The sequence below is a fragment of the Mercenaria mercenaria genome, chromosome 4 (genome assembly GCF_021730395.1).
Source record: "Mercenaria mercenaria strain notata chromosome 4, MADL_Memer_1, whole genome shotgun sequence".
Taxonomy (NCBI): domain Eukaryota; kingdom Metazoa; phylum Mollusca; class Bivalvia; order Venerida; family Veneridae; genus Mercenaria; species Mercenaria mercenaria.
The window spans coordinates 51,432,865-51,448,655 of NC_069364.1; the positions used below are offsets into that span (position 1 = coordinate 51,432,865).

At 35.0% G+C, this 15,791-nt stretch overlaps 1 protein-coding gene across 5 annotated transcripts in view; it reads right to left on the bottom strand.

The window, feature by feature from the left end:
* LOC123551681 (uncharacterized) overlaps positions 1–15,175 on the bottom strand; it is a 29,369-nt gene extending 14,194 nt beyond the window's left edge. For 2 of the 5 annotated variants that reach the window (XM_053541141.1, XM_053541140.1), the window contains exons 1-5: positions 14,897–15,175; positions 10,509–11,285; positions 7,553–7,669; positions 4,288–4,422; positions 3,726–3,881 (exon numbers count right to left, since the gene is read on the bottom strand). In XM_053541141.1, coding sequence (XP_053397116.1) covers positions 3,726–3,881; positions 4,288–4,422; positions 7,553–7,669; positions 10,509–11,285; positions 14,897–14,981 — 1,270 coding nt within the window. In that variant the 5' untranslated portion in view covers positions 14,982–15,175. Of the gene's footprint in view, positions 1–3,725; positions 3,882–4,287; positions 4,423–7,552; positions 7,670–10,508; positions 11,471–12,746; positions 13,159–14,896 lie in introns of those variants that run through there. The other 3 variants (XM_053541142.1, XM_053541143.1, XM_045340773.2) reach the window with 3 other exon arrangements.
* Between the last annotated feature and the right edge of the window lie 616 nt (positions 15,176–15,791).

A 15,791-nucleotide genomic window follows, 5' to 3' on the forward strand; every position in this document is an offset into this window, starting at 1 on the left:
ACGGCAACAGTTGTAAATGTGTTGCATGTAAATAATGCCTGGGGCTTTCTGCTGGTGGGTCCCGCAGACCAGTTTTTTCCTAATTTGCTTCCTGAGTTGCTTTGATTAGCCTATTTTGATGTTTATTTTGCTTTTCCTTTTGTTTTTGCCTATTATTATGTCTTGACTTTGCCATGCTTTTTTTGTAGTTTATCGCCTCTGTTTACCTTGGTTGGCTGATTGCTTAGTATGTGCTATCTGCTTGCTTGTAAACTTCTGTGCTTATTATTGTATTGTACACTGTCTGTATATGTGACATGCTCTCTTTCATGTTGTTAGTCATTTGCTAATGTGAGGAAGTTGCTGATCAGTTCTTTCCAAATCTGATTTGAGGGGATACAGTTTTTTATCACCATTTCTTAAGCATACACTTTTGTGTTGTTTTTTGTATTGCAGATCTTATTTTCCTTTCTTATGGCAGTTTTTAGACAGCAGTGTCTAGATCAGCAGCTTCAACACAGATTTTAACACTTGTATTATTACACATGCTCATCCAGTTCTATTTAAATTAGTGTGCTTAATTAATTTCTCTTTTGTAGCTCTTTTAATTTTGTTAAACTTGTTTTAATTTGTTGTATAGTCGGTTCAAAAGCTCTTCAGAGCTTATGTTTTGTAATGTTGCCTTCTTGCCGACTCAAAATAAAACTTATTGTATTGTATTGTATTGTATGAAAAGGGAAATAACTGGATCTCCTTAAGACTTTATCATAGTTAAGCTTTTTGGATTATTCCCCTTGAATTATTTTTTTTCTAAAGTTACCCTTTTTATGATTCAGAAAAAAAGAAAACTATCACCTAAAACATTAAAATATGTTATTATTTTGACATTTTGATACTAAACAATAGGATACTTACTATTATTTAGGTGTCTTGGGGTGTCTTTGGGTGTTTTGGGGTGTCTTGGGGTGAAAAGACCCCTGCCCAGGATGAGGGATGAAGTAAATATAAAAATCTCTAATATTAGAGATACACTGAAAATGAATATACAAAAAATTGTCTTATCGACACATGTAACCACAGAAAAATGTCTTTACTTTTTACATAAGCCTAATAATAAAAAAGTTAGAACAATACCTAAAATATTGAAAATCTGAAAATAGACTAATTCTTGGAATTTAAGGGGAAGTAACTCAGTACAAAAGTTTGAAAAAGGTTACTTCCCTTTGGCTCATACCAATCAAAATGTTATATAGTGAAAATGCATCTAAATTAACCGTAAATTCTAAGTCAAAGGGGGCATAATTCATAAAAAATTAGTGTCAGAGTTATGCACCTTGTGTCACATGATGCGGGTGATGAGGTGGAATATCTATTTTAAGTTGGACTCAATTCCATTTAGTAATTATAACTGAGATATAGTGAAAATGCAACAAAATTATCCTTAAATTCTAAGTAAAATGGGGCATAATTCATGAAAAGTTGGTGTCAGAGTTATACACCTTGTGTCATAAGATGCGTGTGATAAGGTGGATCATCTATTTTATGTTTGAATCAAATCCATTTTGTAATAACTGAGATATAGTGAAAATGCTTTAAAATCAACCTTAAATTCTAGGAAAAGGGGGCATAATTCTTAAAAATTGGTTTCAGAGTTATGCACCTTGTGTCACATGATGTGGGTTATAAGGTGGAACATCTATTTTAAGTATAAATAAATCTATTTAGTTATAACTGAGATAATAGATTTCGCGACGGGACGCGACGCGACGAGACGCGACGCGACAAAACTGCCTCCTATAAAGCCCCCACCTCCTTCCTCAAACATGTTTAGTGGGGGTATAATTAAACAGTATAGGAAATATGATCAGATAATTTTTGAAGTATTTTTTCCTATATAACTCATATACAAGTGACCCCACGGACGGGGCCTCTTTCCACCCCAGGAGCATAATTTGAACAATCTTGTTAGAGAACCACTAGACAATGCTACATACCAAATATCAAAGGCTTAAGCCTTGGACTTTCAGACAAGAATATTTTTAAATTTCTGTCCTATATAGGTCTACGTAAAACTTGGGACCCCCGGGGCAGTGCCTCTTTTCACCCCAGGGGCATAATTTGAATAGTCCTGGTTAAGGACCACTAGGCAATGCTACATACCAAATATCAAAAGCCTAGGCCTTGAAGTTTCAGATAAAAAAATTCTATATAAGTCCATGTAAAACCTGATACCCCTAGGGGCATAATTTTAACAATCTTAGTACGGAACCATAAGGCAATGCTACATACCAAATATCAAAGGCCTAGGTCCTGTGGTTTCAGACAAGAAGATTTTTAAAGTTTTTTCTTACATAAGTCTATATTAACCATGTGACCCCCGGGGCGGGGCTATATTTGACCCTAGGGGGATAATTTGAACAATCTTGGTAGACAACCACTATATGATGCTACATACAAAATATCAAAGCTCTGTCCTGTGGTTTTAGACAAGAAGATTTTTAAAGATTTTCCTTTCCGTTGCCATGGCAACCAGAGTTCTGTGTGGAATTCAATTTTTTTTAACACTATTGAAAGTGAGCCATCCAAAGATTATTCCTGTGAAGTTTCATCAAAATTGAACTGGTGGTTTAGGGGGAGATATTGTTTAAAGAAAAGTGTGGACGGACGGACGGACTGACGCACGCCGGACGGTGAGCGATCACAATAGCTCTCTCTGAGCCTTTGGCTCAGGTAAGCTAAAAACAATGCAGCCAGGGAGCCACGCTAATCTAACAGGTTATTTCTACTTTTAGCTCTAGTAACCCTTAACTTTGGTTAAGCAAATCCTTTGAAAAGTTTTGAAAAAAGGTCAAACCATGTATACCACATTTTTACTGAAGATCCATCTTGCGAAACCATCAGAGCTTGGTAGACCCATGAAGCAGTCCATGGGAAGAATTATTTTCTTTTTTAACTCTCATTCTACCCACTCTCACTGCCTCTACGTGCAGTGAAGTGGAAAAACTTCGACAAAGTAGAGTAGGGTCCATTTAAGAATGTAGACTTAATTTAGTAAAGATACAGCCAGCGGCCCCCTAAATCCCCCTTAGTTAAATGCAACCTTTCAAAAACTTTGAAAGCGTCCATGCAAAGATGCTACAGAATTTAGTGTGATTATGACTAGTAGTATCAGGGAAGAAGATGTTTAAGAAAAACTGTGGACGATGGACCTCTAACCATCCATATATACTCTCTAACCATCCAACTATATCCATAGCTCAATCCAGAACCTTTGATTCAGGTGTGCCAAAATTTGAGCGGCATGTTTTTCAGAAATATTATAGAAAGAAAACGGGCAACAGAAACGTGTGGTATTCTGTGGTATCTAGCCTCGTCTGAGAAACCATTTCTCTAAAGACACCTGTTATTCTCTATTTCAAAGGCTGTCCATTTCAAAATTTATTTTCAAGTTTAGTAGCATAAGATTAATGTCTGATCAAGTAAAATGTGTAGATTATCAGACAACATATCTGTTCTGTACTCGGAGAAACGCATTACCTACATTACAGAAAACATCATTTCAAAAACGGGGTTACAATAATGTATACTCAATCATACAAAATTAAACAATGACACTATCTCGCTTAAATGCTTTTGGACATAACTGACGTTCCAGAACCATTTTAACAACGCTTTTATAACTGTATATAATACATTGACTCATTCATAATAAGACATAACATAATTATACTGAGTTGAAAACCTACCAGCTGGTATTTTGTCTAAAGCTTGCAGTGCAGCTTGGCATTCCCGGAATATGCCATGCCATTCCAACTGTTGTTCCCCTGGCAGTGATTGTATAGACAGTATACACCTATTCAAAGCCTTCTTTATGATTTTCATTTTTACCATAGCTTCTGTTGCTGAAATTAGATAAGCTCTGCACTAGAAATGGCAAAACTGTCGCTGTATTGGTTTAGAATGTTGCTATTATCAACGAAAGGGTGTTTTTTTTTATTTTCATTTGGATTTGAAAATGTACGCACACGTGTTTCGAATAGTACATCTGAGGTGATTTTAGATTTTATTACAAAAATTGAAGTAAGCTGTTACGGAACTGAATATCCATGTCATCTTTGAATTGGGGAAGTGATTTGCTCCTTTATACGTACACGTATGGAAACGTCTTAAAACATTTACCCATGATAAAATATTTGAAACGTTTCTTGATCTGAGAGTGCAACAGAGTTTTTAGTTTAATGTTTCATCGAAGTTGTGTTTCATACTTTGTTTGCCATGCTCGCAGCTCCAGAAATAACTCCAACTTACCAACACTATCTCCTGAAGCTTCTGCAGCAGCTACGGCCTGGCCTATACCAAACTTGGTACCAGTCATCTGCTGATTCAAACAATGGAAGAACGATGAAACATCCTTCACATCAGCCATTGGGTTTTTATAGATTTCTGTGACAAATGAAAAGTGAACACTGAATTAAAGTAGAGTCCCTCGCCATTAGATCGACAATTCAGTGTCTGTTTTAATGGATTTATTGCGTATTACCAAAGAAATACAACCACCGATGCATGCTACTCCCTTGGAAAAACGTTAAGCTACCTAACTGATCTTGAAACATGAATGTTTACTTGCACTTGAAACTTAGTAATGCAACACCCCTAATGCCACGTACGACCGACTTAACATTTGTACATTAGCAGGGCGTCCATGACCGAACGGTTAAGGTCACAGACTTCGAATCACTTGTCCCTAACCGATATGGGTTTGAAATCTCGCTTGGCGTCTAGAAGTCTGCATGAGAGAAAGTCACCCAACCGGTTTTATGCAGGTCGGCGTTTCTACCCAGGTGCATATCAATTTGATGAAATATATAAATTCGGTAACATATATAAGTCTGGAATAAAATATGTGACCTAAATTGTGTCCGTGTGACTACCCCCAACAAGAAAAATACATGTAAACATTAAATTGACTCAATGATCCCATGGTCCAGAATATGTAAAAGATTCAGTACGAGGTTTGCTTAAAAATGTCTACTACAACCGTAAAAAAGGAACACTAAATTGTCCGAGATCTGTAACGTAACTTATTCTGCATTTTTTTTACATCTAGTTTATTGGGGCGAGTTGAAGAAAGAAGCAATGGTACTTCCGATGCGGTGCTAATGCTAATAAACGTAAAACGTAAACAAACATACAAAGAAATTCATTTTTTCTGTAACGATTTGGAACCATATTTCAATAAACGGGCAATGCTGTTTTACATAGAAACGATTCAACTTTACGTTTTATATACTTTTGAAAGTGGTGAGGAACGAAATTTCTTTTTTGGCCATTTTCCGTCCCGATTTGTACAATCTATGAATTTCAGAGAAATAGTACCATTTCATTTTGGAAACATTCTTTATTACAAAATACATTATGTGGTTTGTTGGCGGTTTTCACTTGTCTTGCATTTTGGCATAAGAGGTGGAGCCAGTGTCACGTAGGTGGTGCTAAGAACCAGGGTTGGAGAAAATGAACATTTGATGTCATTAAGTCTAACGCCGGTTTTTAAAATTATTTCAACAATCAACAAGAACCCAATAAGCCTTTTAGTTACATAAATCATTTATTAGATTTCTGCCATCAGTTAAAACGTATCAGCTATTTGTGAATTGCGCTAACTGCCTAACTTTTGCAGGAAAAGGCATTTGTCTTAAATCTTATTTGAAAATAACCACTTTTTAAACATGAAATATACTGGATAACAATCAACACATTCTGCATTTTGTATTCTCCGTTGCGCATGGGATCACTCCAGGATGACGAGAAATCTCGATGTGATAATACGCACATACGATGCGAGGACAGAAAGTGCAATTTTGATAATTGCTCATTCGTATCTTGCAATCATGGTCATTATTTCGAGGGGAGATGGTACGGAAACACGTGTCAAAAGTGCGCTCTCGCATCGTATTATAGAAAAATACATTTTTATTCTTTATTTTTTATAAAACTAAAAGACCTAAATGGCTGTATCACACAGCAGGACCCGTATTATGTGCGTTTGCGTGTGCGTGTGTGTTTGTGTGTGCTGACAACAATGAAATCTTGGAAATACTGGAGAATAAACTTCTTGAGCTGGACTGTACACTTAGCTTTTTCAATGAACAAATCAAACAGAATATAATAACATGTTTGGCATCTGAATCCATCTCCGAAGAAGAACCATTGAATGAAGCGTCGGCTACATCAGATCGTGCTCTAGAGCAATCGAATGAAGAAAATTCTAGCTTCATTTATGATCAAAGTAATGACCGTGTTGAAAGTCACGAAGATAAAAGCGATAATGAAATCTTTCAATGCACAAACAAGAAAAAAGAAGATAGTTTTGGAACAAGTCAATATGATGTTGAGATTCTACAAATACTAAAGGAGGTGCAGTTGGATATTTCGGATATCAAAAATACACTATTCGATCACATTGAAAGTACAATTGCCAACTTCGAACGATTGCGCGATGAGGTTATAAGTATCAAAAGGCAGTCTTCCCACCAAACTGATACTACAGATAGGAAAACAGAAACTGTACAAGCAAATGTGCCGGAAGCGCACTATGACATAAAATCGTTCAAGTAAAGTATAAAAAGTAGACTTCAGTCAATTGTTGATCAAATTTAATTAAGAACGATCATAATCAACGCGGTCTGTATCAACAGTCTTCAGGTTCTGACAAAAGCTTGAAATCAAAAAAAACGATACGCAATGAAGCAAATCATCTAAAAGAAGGCACTTAACATGTTAAAATATTGTTGCGTGGTGATTCCATCTTCAGAGACATCAATCCAGACGGTTTGAATGAAAATGTTGAGATAAAAACAATTTTTGGAGGTAAAGTGTGTCATGTAGGTGTAAGACTAAGGAAGTGGATTATTGACGATTTGAACCTAAAAGAAACGTTATGGGTTGGGGCGGGGTGGGTTTAATCCCGCCTGGTGCACAACTTCACATATCATCCTCAAAACATTCCTATGCAGTTCCACAACTCTTTTTGTGATACTGGCAACACAAACATTTAGGCTCTTTAATGCATATTTGGCTAGGTCAAAGGCCATACCCTTGTTCTTACTGAGTGGATTCAAAACAAATCACCATGTGCACAACTTCACATGCTGAAAGAATTCCTGTTCAATTTGATTACTTCAGGTGAAATATGTTTTGAGATATGTTTGATACAAACTTTTAGGCTCTTTATGCATATTTTGGGGCTAGGTTAAGAGCCATAACTCTGGACTTACTCTGTCAGACGTATAACTTCACGTGCTGAATATCATTCCCATGAATTTTCAGTAAGAGTTACGCCCCTGACAAGTTAAACAAGATGGACCTGAAAGCTCTGTACCGCTCACCTAACCTAGTGCTTACCCAGAAAACCCACTATCTATTTTCAATTATTCGACCTACTGACCCAGTTAATCAAGTAATTCAGTTACAAATGTGTCCTAGATTTTAAACAGACAAATATTCCCAACCAACCCAGAAACACTATGATTGTTGGAATAAAGTATGAAACTCGCAAAAATTGAGTAATGCTGACCTAATCTGTCGTCTGGTGGGCAGTTGTCCGGACTGAGACTTGTTAGTCGCATACATATCAGGATTTCTACAAGATCTGCAGGCTTAAATAAGCAGTAGTCTTCTGTCAAACGCAGGCCTGAAATTGAAAAGGGTATCATGCTACAACTAATAAGAGAAAGGCGAAATAAAGACAGCATCAGTTAAAGCATTAACTGATTGTACACCAACAGTAAAAGAGGGAAGAAACTATAACCAATTAGCAGTTCTTTTGGTTTATAAGCAAATCTTTTAATTTATTTCACGAATTAAACTGACTACATGTAGCCACATTTATATTTAGACTGCTCGGTACTTCAAGTTTTGTGTAAATCGTTGTATAATTCAATCAGCTTGAACCAAATTGCATGCAAACGTATTATTTTTCCATAACGTCAGTTTTCGTGTCTTTGAAATTGAAAATTTAAACTTTAGACGCACTCTATTAATAAGAACAGATTACGCGCTCTGCAGCTTGTATCGCGTTTTAAAAATGAACACTTATGATGATCTATATATCTGCGAAACAGTCTATTAGAACCAGAAAGGCAATTACCATTTCTAAAAAAGCATTAAAAATAATATTGTTGGAAATAGGTATTTTTGGCGGCAAGCAGATTAAACAACGTTACCGAAAGGCGCAGATTTTTGAAAGCTTGCAAACTTCTTATAAATATTGATAACAGATAATATGCTGCCTATTCTTTATTCAACATTTGAACTGCATTTCGGGTTTTGACCTGATTTTACCTCAAAGTAGGACTCTTGGTCCCGCTCTTACATCGAATTTACTTTTTACCTTTATTATTGTGAAGGTACGCATAGGGAAGGATTATTACGTTCAAATTTACTGTTTTGTCATATATGTCTGTAATAGGGATACGGTCCGGCATCAATTCTTCTACGGTAACATGCGAAATACCAAATAAAATTATACAATCAAATAAAAATGTGTGTCCTTCCGGTTTTGGAAGAAGATGCATTTTCCTTGTGTCAATTAGCGTCTACACAACTTGTCGAATAGCAACGTTTCGCACATTGTAAACAAAGTAATGACCATGCCATATAATATAGCTTTAATTTGCATCTGTTATTGATAACTGAATGGTGTCGGAAGGTGAACCATAGCAACTGAATGAAAACAAACGGCTAAAATGGTAAACACGAATGTCATGTACATAGCGATCATAAGATATTTAGAAGCAGGCAGTGCAGTTACGCTTGTTACAGATAGACAATCTGACAACTGTAAGATTTCAAACATGAGTACTGATATGGTGTCTAATCTTTGATAGATCAAACTTCGCGAAGTATCGGGACTGATTACAATTTGCAGGTGCTACATCATTGACATTTCCTTAAATGTGGCGATGAGTAAGGATATTAAGTTCAATTTCACGCATTGTCAATAAATATTTATGTGGTGCAAATGTTCACTTCATGATTTTTGCAAAAAAATAGGCATTCATCAATTTTTCACATTGTCTTTAAAGTTTAATTATAAAAAAATAAGTGGACAAAACTTCCCTAGGGAAATATTTCCTACAGAAAGTCTTTCCTAAAGGAAAGCATTCCCATGGGAAACTTCTGCCTAAGGAACCATTTTCTAAGGGATTCCCATCGGAATTATTATTATTATTATTATTACCAGATTTATTTTGCGCCCTTTTTATGACAAACACGTTCAAAGGCGCTTTACATATGATAAACGCAGCCACACAGGGCGCGAAATTCATCCTCTACTAGTACAGACACAGAGCGATCTGACCAGAGGGACAGAGTGAAATAATAAATTTATATTACGTTCTGTCAATAAGATTAATATTCAGGACAATATTAAAATATGATGATAAACAAAAATAAAAGAATACGAGGGTTGTCCCAGAAATGGCGGACATTTTTATTACAGTTAGTGCTAGTCGGCGCACACTTAATTTTACAAATACTTCCTTTTAAATTCATGTAACTTTCCCAATATGCATCTCACCACACAATCAAAATTTTTATCGTCGTTAAGCATTGACTGCCGTCTATTGTTTAAAGAATACTCAAATGATATGAGAGGTATTCAATTTTAAACTCCTTAGTCCTGTCGAGTATTCATTGAAATACCAACAGTTAAAATAATTTCTCATGCGTCGCTTATTTTTTAAATAATAAGAAATGTTCGCGATGTTATGGGACAATCCTCGTATATCAAGATAATATTCACCACACACCACTATTGTGTTATACGAAAAAAAAATCGTGATCTATAAGAAACTCCAATTGGACCTTTTTCCTATTTTTTAAGATTGGAAAAAATCCAGCTGGATTTTTTTAACAATCAGAAATTAGTCCGGGCGAATATTTTTCCATTAAAAATATGTTGATAGGAAAAAAAGTCCGATTGGATTTTTAAAAATTCCAATCGGACGCCATATATCCGATTGGAAATTGGAAAAATCCAATTGGACAAATTTTTGTAATCATATTTTTTGTACATGAGAAAATTAAAACTAATGCAAAACTATATCATTTATTGCTCATTGGCCCTTAAACTACCATCCAAGCTAAAACAGAAGTTTCTAAGTCACTTAGAAATGGTAGCAAAGTTTGCCAAAATCCTGGTTTTGCAAAGATATCCTGGTGGCTGTTTCATGCAAATCGGGAGTAGGACGTAATATGAAGTCGTCCGATATTCGTCTGAGCATATTAGTGCAAACTATAGGTTTGTTAAATCTGTTTTCAAGTGCGAAGACCTTTTCGTCGCTTTTTTAAGTATACGACAAATATACTATTTTACAGTTTATAACAAATAAACCTAGGAAGGAAGGAATGCAACCAATTAAGAATGATATCTATTCAATAATACAAAAATATTCTATTTGAAATAATATTAAACATATTTTCATCTAATAATTATCTATAAGATAAATGATAAAATCTGGAAAACTTACCTGACATAGAAGCCGCTAACGGAAGGCCTTCACACAATCTCACAATGGCGTCAATATATGGCTTGTTTTCCGGTTTGAATACATTCGATTCTGATGAATATCCCACAGCGTTATTACAACTGTTTTGAACATCTGAGACAATTCTATTTTCAGTTGTATCAAAGAGTAATTCAGTGATTGCTGTGTTGTCTAATGGTCGGAGTTCAAAGGTAATATAACCTTTAGCAGTGTTTTCCACTTTGTTGGAAGAAGAGAGTATTGTTTTCAACTGAACACATTTGAGTGACTTTTTGTGAAAGTCTAGGAACTCATCTTTAAAGGTACTATCCATTAGTTTGTCAATGTTATCTATAAAAAGTAGAATTTTATGTTTGCATTTGTTTAGTTTACTTATTATAACATTGACTTGTAACATAATGAGATCTTTCTGTTTTTCACATCTGTCCCTTCCCGGTTCTCGACAAAGCTCGCAGGAGTTGCATGCAATTTTTTGCAATGGATACTTACTTTTAAAGCGTTCTTGATCTGCACCTAAGCTAACCAGTAGTTCCAGAAACCAATCATATTGAGAATATCCTGACTGGACGTCATCTAAATCAAAATCCTTCCATAAACATGTAGTATGTACATGTTGTCTACATGCTTCTTTCATAAATCTTGATTTTCCAATTTTTCTCTTGCCAAAAACAAGAACTGATTTATTGTTAGAAAGCAGTTTTTTAAACTTTTCCAGGTCAACACTCCGTCCAACAAATTTCCACTCTGTATCATCTTTTTCTACAACAGATTCAATATTCCCCATGTTTGTGTGCCACAAATAAGTATTACAAAATGCTAAATATAGTACAGAAATGAACAAGTCATTGTGCAGATAAAGCTGGCAAGATAAAAGCTTTAATGACACAGGAAGTAGTTTCTGTATAATTTCCTTTCCTCCTTCGATGACTGTTCATGCGACATAGCTGAAATTTATTTTACATATTAATAAGTGACTGTTCATATATGGAAATTATCAATATAGCATTATGCAGACAGAATTACAAAAATACAGCTTTAATACTTTCAAATCAATCTTGCATTCTTCTTCAGCATTGTTTCATATTTAAACGTCGATGGAAATATAATTCTTCCGTAACGAAGAAAGTGTGTTACATAACCTTATTATGTAATTATAAAATATGATATATTAGCAATTTAAAAGCAAATAATATTGCTTTCAGCGTAATGAAACTTTTCCTGAATCCAGATTTTTTTTCAGTGATTTGGGAGCAAGATAAAATATGTTTAAGCTAGAATATTCTTTTAAAAGCAAATCTGTGTATATGCGTGTGTCTGTGCATGTGCGAGCGTACGCGTGTGCGTATTCGTGTGCATTTGCACGCGCGCGCGTTTGTGTGTGTGTGTGTGTGTGTGTGGTCTTTAACATTTTTTTCACTTTCATTTTTGCTTCACACATGAATCAGAGGTGGAAGACGAATTATTTCAGACATAACGTCTTTTAAAAAATCGTAATGGAGAACATACGCCCCGCTTGGAGATCAAACTCGCGACCCCGAGATCTGTATATCTGCGCTCTCCCTATTGAGGTAAACGAGTGGGCTTTCAAGACATAAAGTGTCAATTATCCTTAAACTTATTCAAGCTCTACCTTAATTAATCGTATATTCAAATCTCGCTTACATGTGGTGATGTGTAGTAGAAAGGTAAACCTGCGCTGGGCTTCACCCTAACCCCTGCACAAAGCCTTACTTCAGCATTTCCTGGTGATACCTCTGACAGATTGCTTTAACCCATTACGATTTGCTGTTTTGTAAAGAGGGTTTGTTCGAGGCTTTTGATGACAGATTTTTACAAATGTATTTACTCTAATGTCAAAAGGGGTATGCGAAAAATTATGAAACAAGTCGCATCAAAAGTCGTCCAGTGACTGTATGACCAGAAGGACAAGGCACTTGAACGACTGGCCCACTAGAATTGAAGAAAATTGCGTACTTTTTCGAACTTATGGTTCACTTGGCAATATGGGGGCTGGGCGTTTTTTGGGGTTTGTTTTATCTTTTTGCTTCCATTGCATACTATCAGCCCTTCTCTGTGGCTCAAACATGTGCACCTATGTTTCGTCACCTGTTAGCAAGTTAGAAAGTGAGACTATCACAGCCTCGGAATGTTTTTAAAAATTCCCAGGCACATTTAAGGCGTTGTTTCTTTTGCTGCTCAGTGAGAAAATGAGGTACTCACCTTAACGCTTTTCAGAATTGTTTGCACACTGCCTTCTGATATGCCAGTACAACTGGCTACATCTTTCACCGACAATCGCACATCCTGTTCGACAACAACTTTTACAGCAGCGATGTTGCCTTGGTAACAGAGGTTTTAGGCCTACCTAAACGGGTATCATCTTCGACAAATAATTTCCCAGCTTTAAAAGCTTTAACCCGCCAAAAAACTGTGCGCAATGAAATGGCCTGAGGCCCTTTTATTCATTAAACTCAAGATATTTATTAATTCATTTATGTATATCATTTCATTAAATGTTTTCTTGCATGTTATGGTTTATGTTTGTTATTATGCTCGATGTAGCTATAGTGACTCAAGTTTCAAAGTTGTGTAATTTATTGGTTTATGTGACAACTGATAACTCTTTGCATAGATTTTTCAAATATGCATATGTGTTACTTTATCCTCTGATAAGAAAATGAATACCTCGGAATCGTCTAAATAAAAGGGGTCAACAGTAGTAATATCAAACATTAACTAAGAGTTAAAGAATTACCAAGATAAGAGTTTAAGAATTACCAAGATAAGAGTTTAAGAATTATCAAGATATGAAATGTTATTGAATACTTTTTATAAACTATATCACCAAAACCATGTCAAAATTACTTGAAAAATGTTATTAAAATATCTCACAATGTACCAAAACAAATAATGTACTTTGCCTTGAATTATTATTTCTCAAACAATCAACAGAATTGTATTATGTCCTTACTTTTATGAAAAACCATAATTAAGCGTGTATAAAGTAAGCGTATCTTTACATATTATGCACCTAAACTTTCTGCCAGGTAACCCTACTATATATTTTTTATATGTTGTCTAATTTTCAGGCTTTTTACCCAATATCGTATTATAAGTGTAGTTTAAAAGCACGCTGGTGTAAAATAACTATATACAGAACAATAATTAAACAGAAAAACTCTAGCAGCACCTATTTCATTATGCACTAATGATGTATATTTCTTTTTATTGTTTTCCCAGTACTAATTTACTTTCAAAATACTAATTTCCTTGTGCGTACACTTTTATGGTGCGTGAATGCAATACAGAGCAATGTAATATTTGTATAAAACAATATCTGATTTAATATACATCATTTTTGAGGTCTAGGGAATCCATGAATGTTAAATGAATACAGTAGTTATATTGTATAGCACTAAATATTTAACTATAAATACAAGTGCTTAAATGTCACATCAAATCGAACCTGCAACAATTTCATTTATGTCATGTTGGGCGACCTGTGGTTTTCCACTTTTACTATTTTGTTAAATTTGTTAAAATAATCTCCAGTCGTTTTTGCAATGGATATATATGCATGACTAAATCCGAGATAAGGCTGTCATTCGAGTCACTACCGATTGCGTCAATAATTATGACCTTGAACTATTTTAAGAATACAACTACTCTTCCTCCTGACTTTCAGTTTTCGTTTCTGCATATGTTTAGCCAGATATTACAAGGAGGAAAATAACTCTTGTCTTTAATCCTATTTCAGCTGTAAATCATTTTCGAATTTTTGTGAATGGAGTGTGCAAACTAAGCAATATTGTTATGTGTCTATCCGAATAAATGACAATACGCCATAACTTCCGGTTCATCAAACGTGCAGAGCTAATTAGATACAAGGATAAGTATCGAAGAGGGAAAGCCACGTTAAAATACCCGCAGCCTCCGCAGACTGCAACACACGTTACGTGGACGTGCACACCCGTGCAGGCTGATCATGGTCTGCACTGTTCACTATTCAGTCAGTAAATTTTCAGTGAACACCCATTTAAATAATAAGTGGTACTCCCCAAATTGAATGATGGACCAGTCCCTTTTAGAAATATAGCAGGTGGAAACAAGGACAATGTTTCGATAAATATAGCTGTCTGTGATACAGCATTATGAGCAACCTGTGGAGTTTCCACTTTAAAAATACTCAATTTGGTGTTTCTATTTCAGTATAATGTGACCACGTAAAATTTTTTATGTTAATAACTAGGACACAATGTTAAATGCAGTTGTAAACAAATGGCTATATTTATACAAACAACCATTTGATAATAAGGAGCAAAGGAAGAATAAAATTATATTTAATAAAAGTTAAAACTATTTGCACTTACCAAAAATATCATAATCCAAATTCAACAAAACTATAGTCAGAGAATTATTGTACATTGCCAAAAATAGATTTAAAGTCCGCATCATTCTTATTCAATGGTATATACACTTCGCCGTTTAGTACACTGATTCATTGTTTCAGCAAATTGCATTTTTCAATACACGAGTAAATAAGAAACGCCGCAGCTGTCCTATGTGGGGACATTTCATGTTATCATTACCCGCCACTAGGAGGCGGTGGGTTTATTGGTATGCTAAAAAAATTTCCCGCTTGGGACATGGAGCAAGTCACGTGACAGGTTTTCTATCCTGTACAGATTTTTTTGGTTCGTAGATGTGTGATACACTAATACTTTATTTAAATGATAAAATATTCTATTTATATATATATATTTTATTACTTTTTTAAAAAATAAGAAAAAATCTTGGGTCACGTGACACGTTTCGACCATCTTCGTAACACACCGTAAGTTACAACCATCTCGGATGACCGTGACCTAATTCACACGATCCTTTTGTTTACATTTTTATTTCTACAATTTTCGCCTTTCATGTGGTACATTTGACTTAGATACAAGAATTTTATAATTTGGTGGTGATGTAGGATTACCACGATTATCGGAGATTTGTGGAACTATGCTTTTTCTTAATATCAAATTGTAAAAACAGGTTGTATATGACGTCATCAATATCCGCGTACATAACATGTAAACAAACAATCAGCTGTTCAGTGAGCTGATAACCTTTGATAGAGATGAGTAAATGGAAATGTGTTTACATTACTTCTGTTAGGATTCTGGTTAGGAAAGTGTGGTTAGTTTGCATAAACTATAAATATTAGATTTTTTTTGGATATAATTTAATATATTTAGATTGCCATGACCTGCAGATGACCCC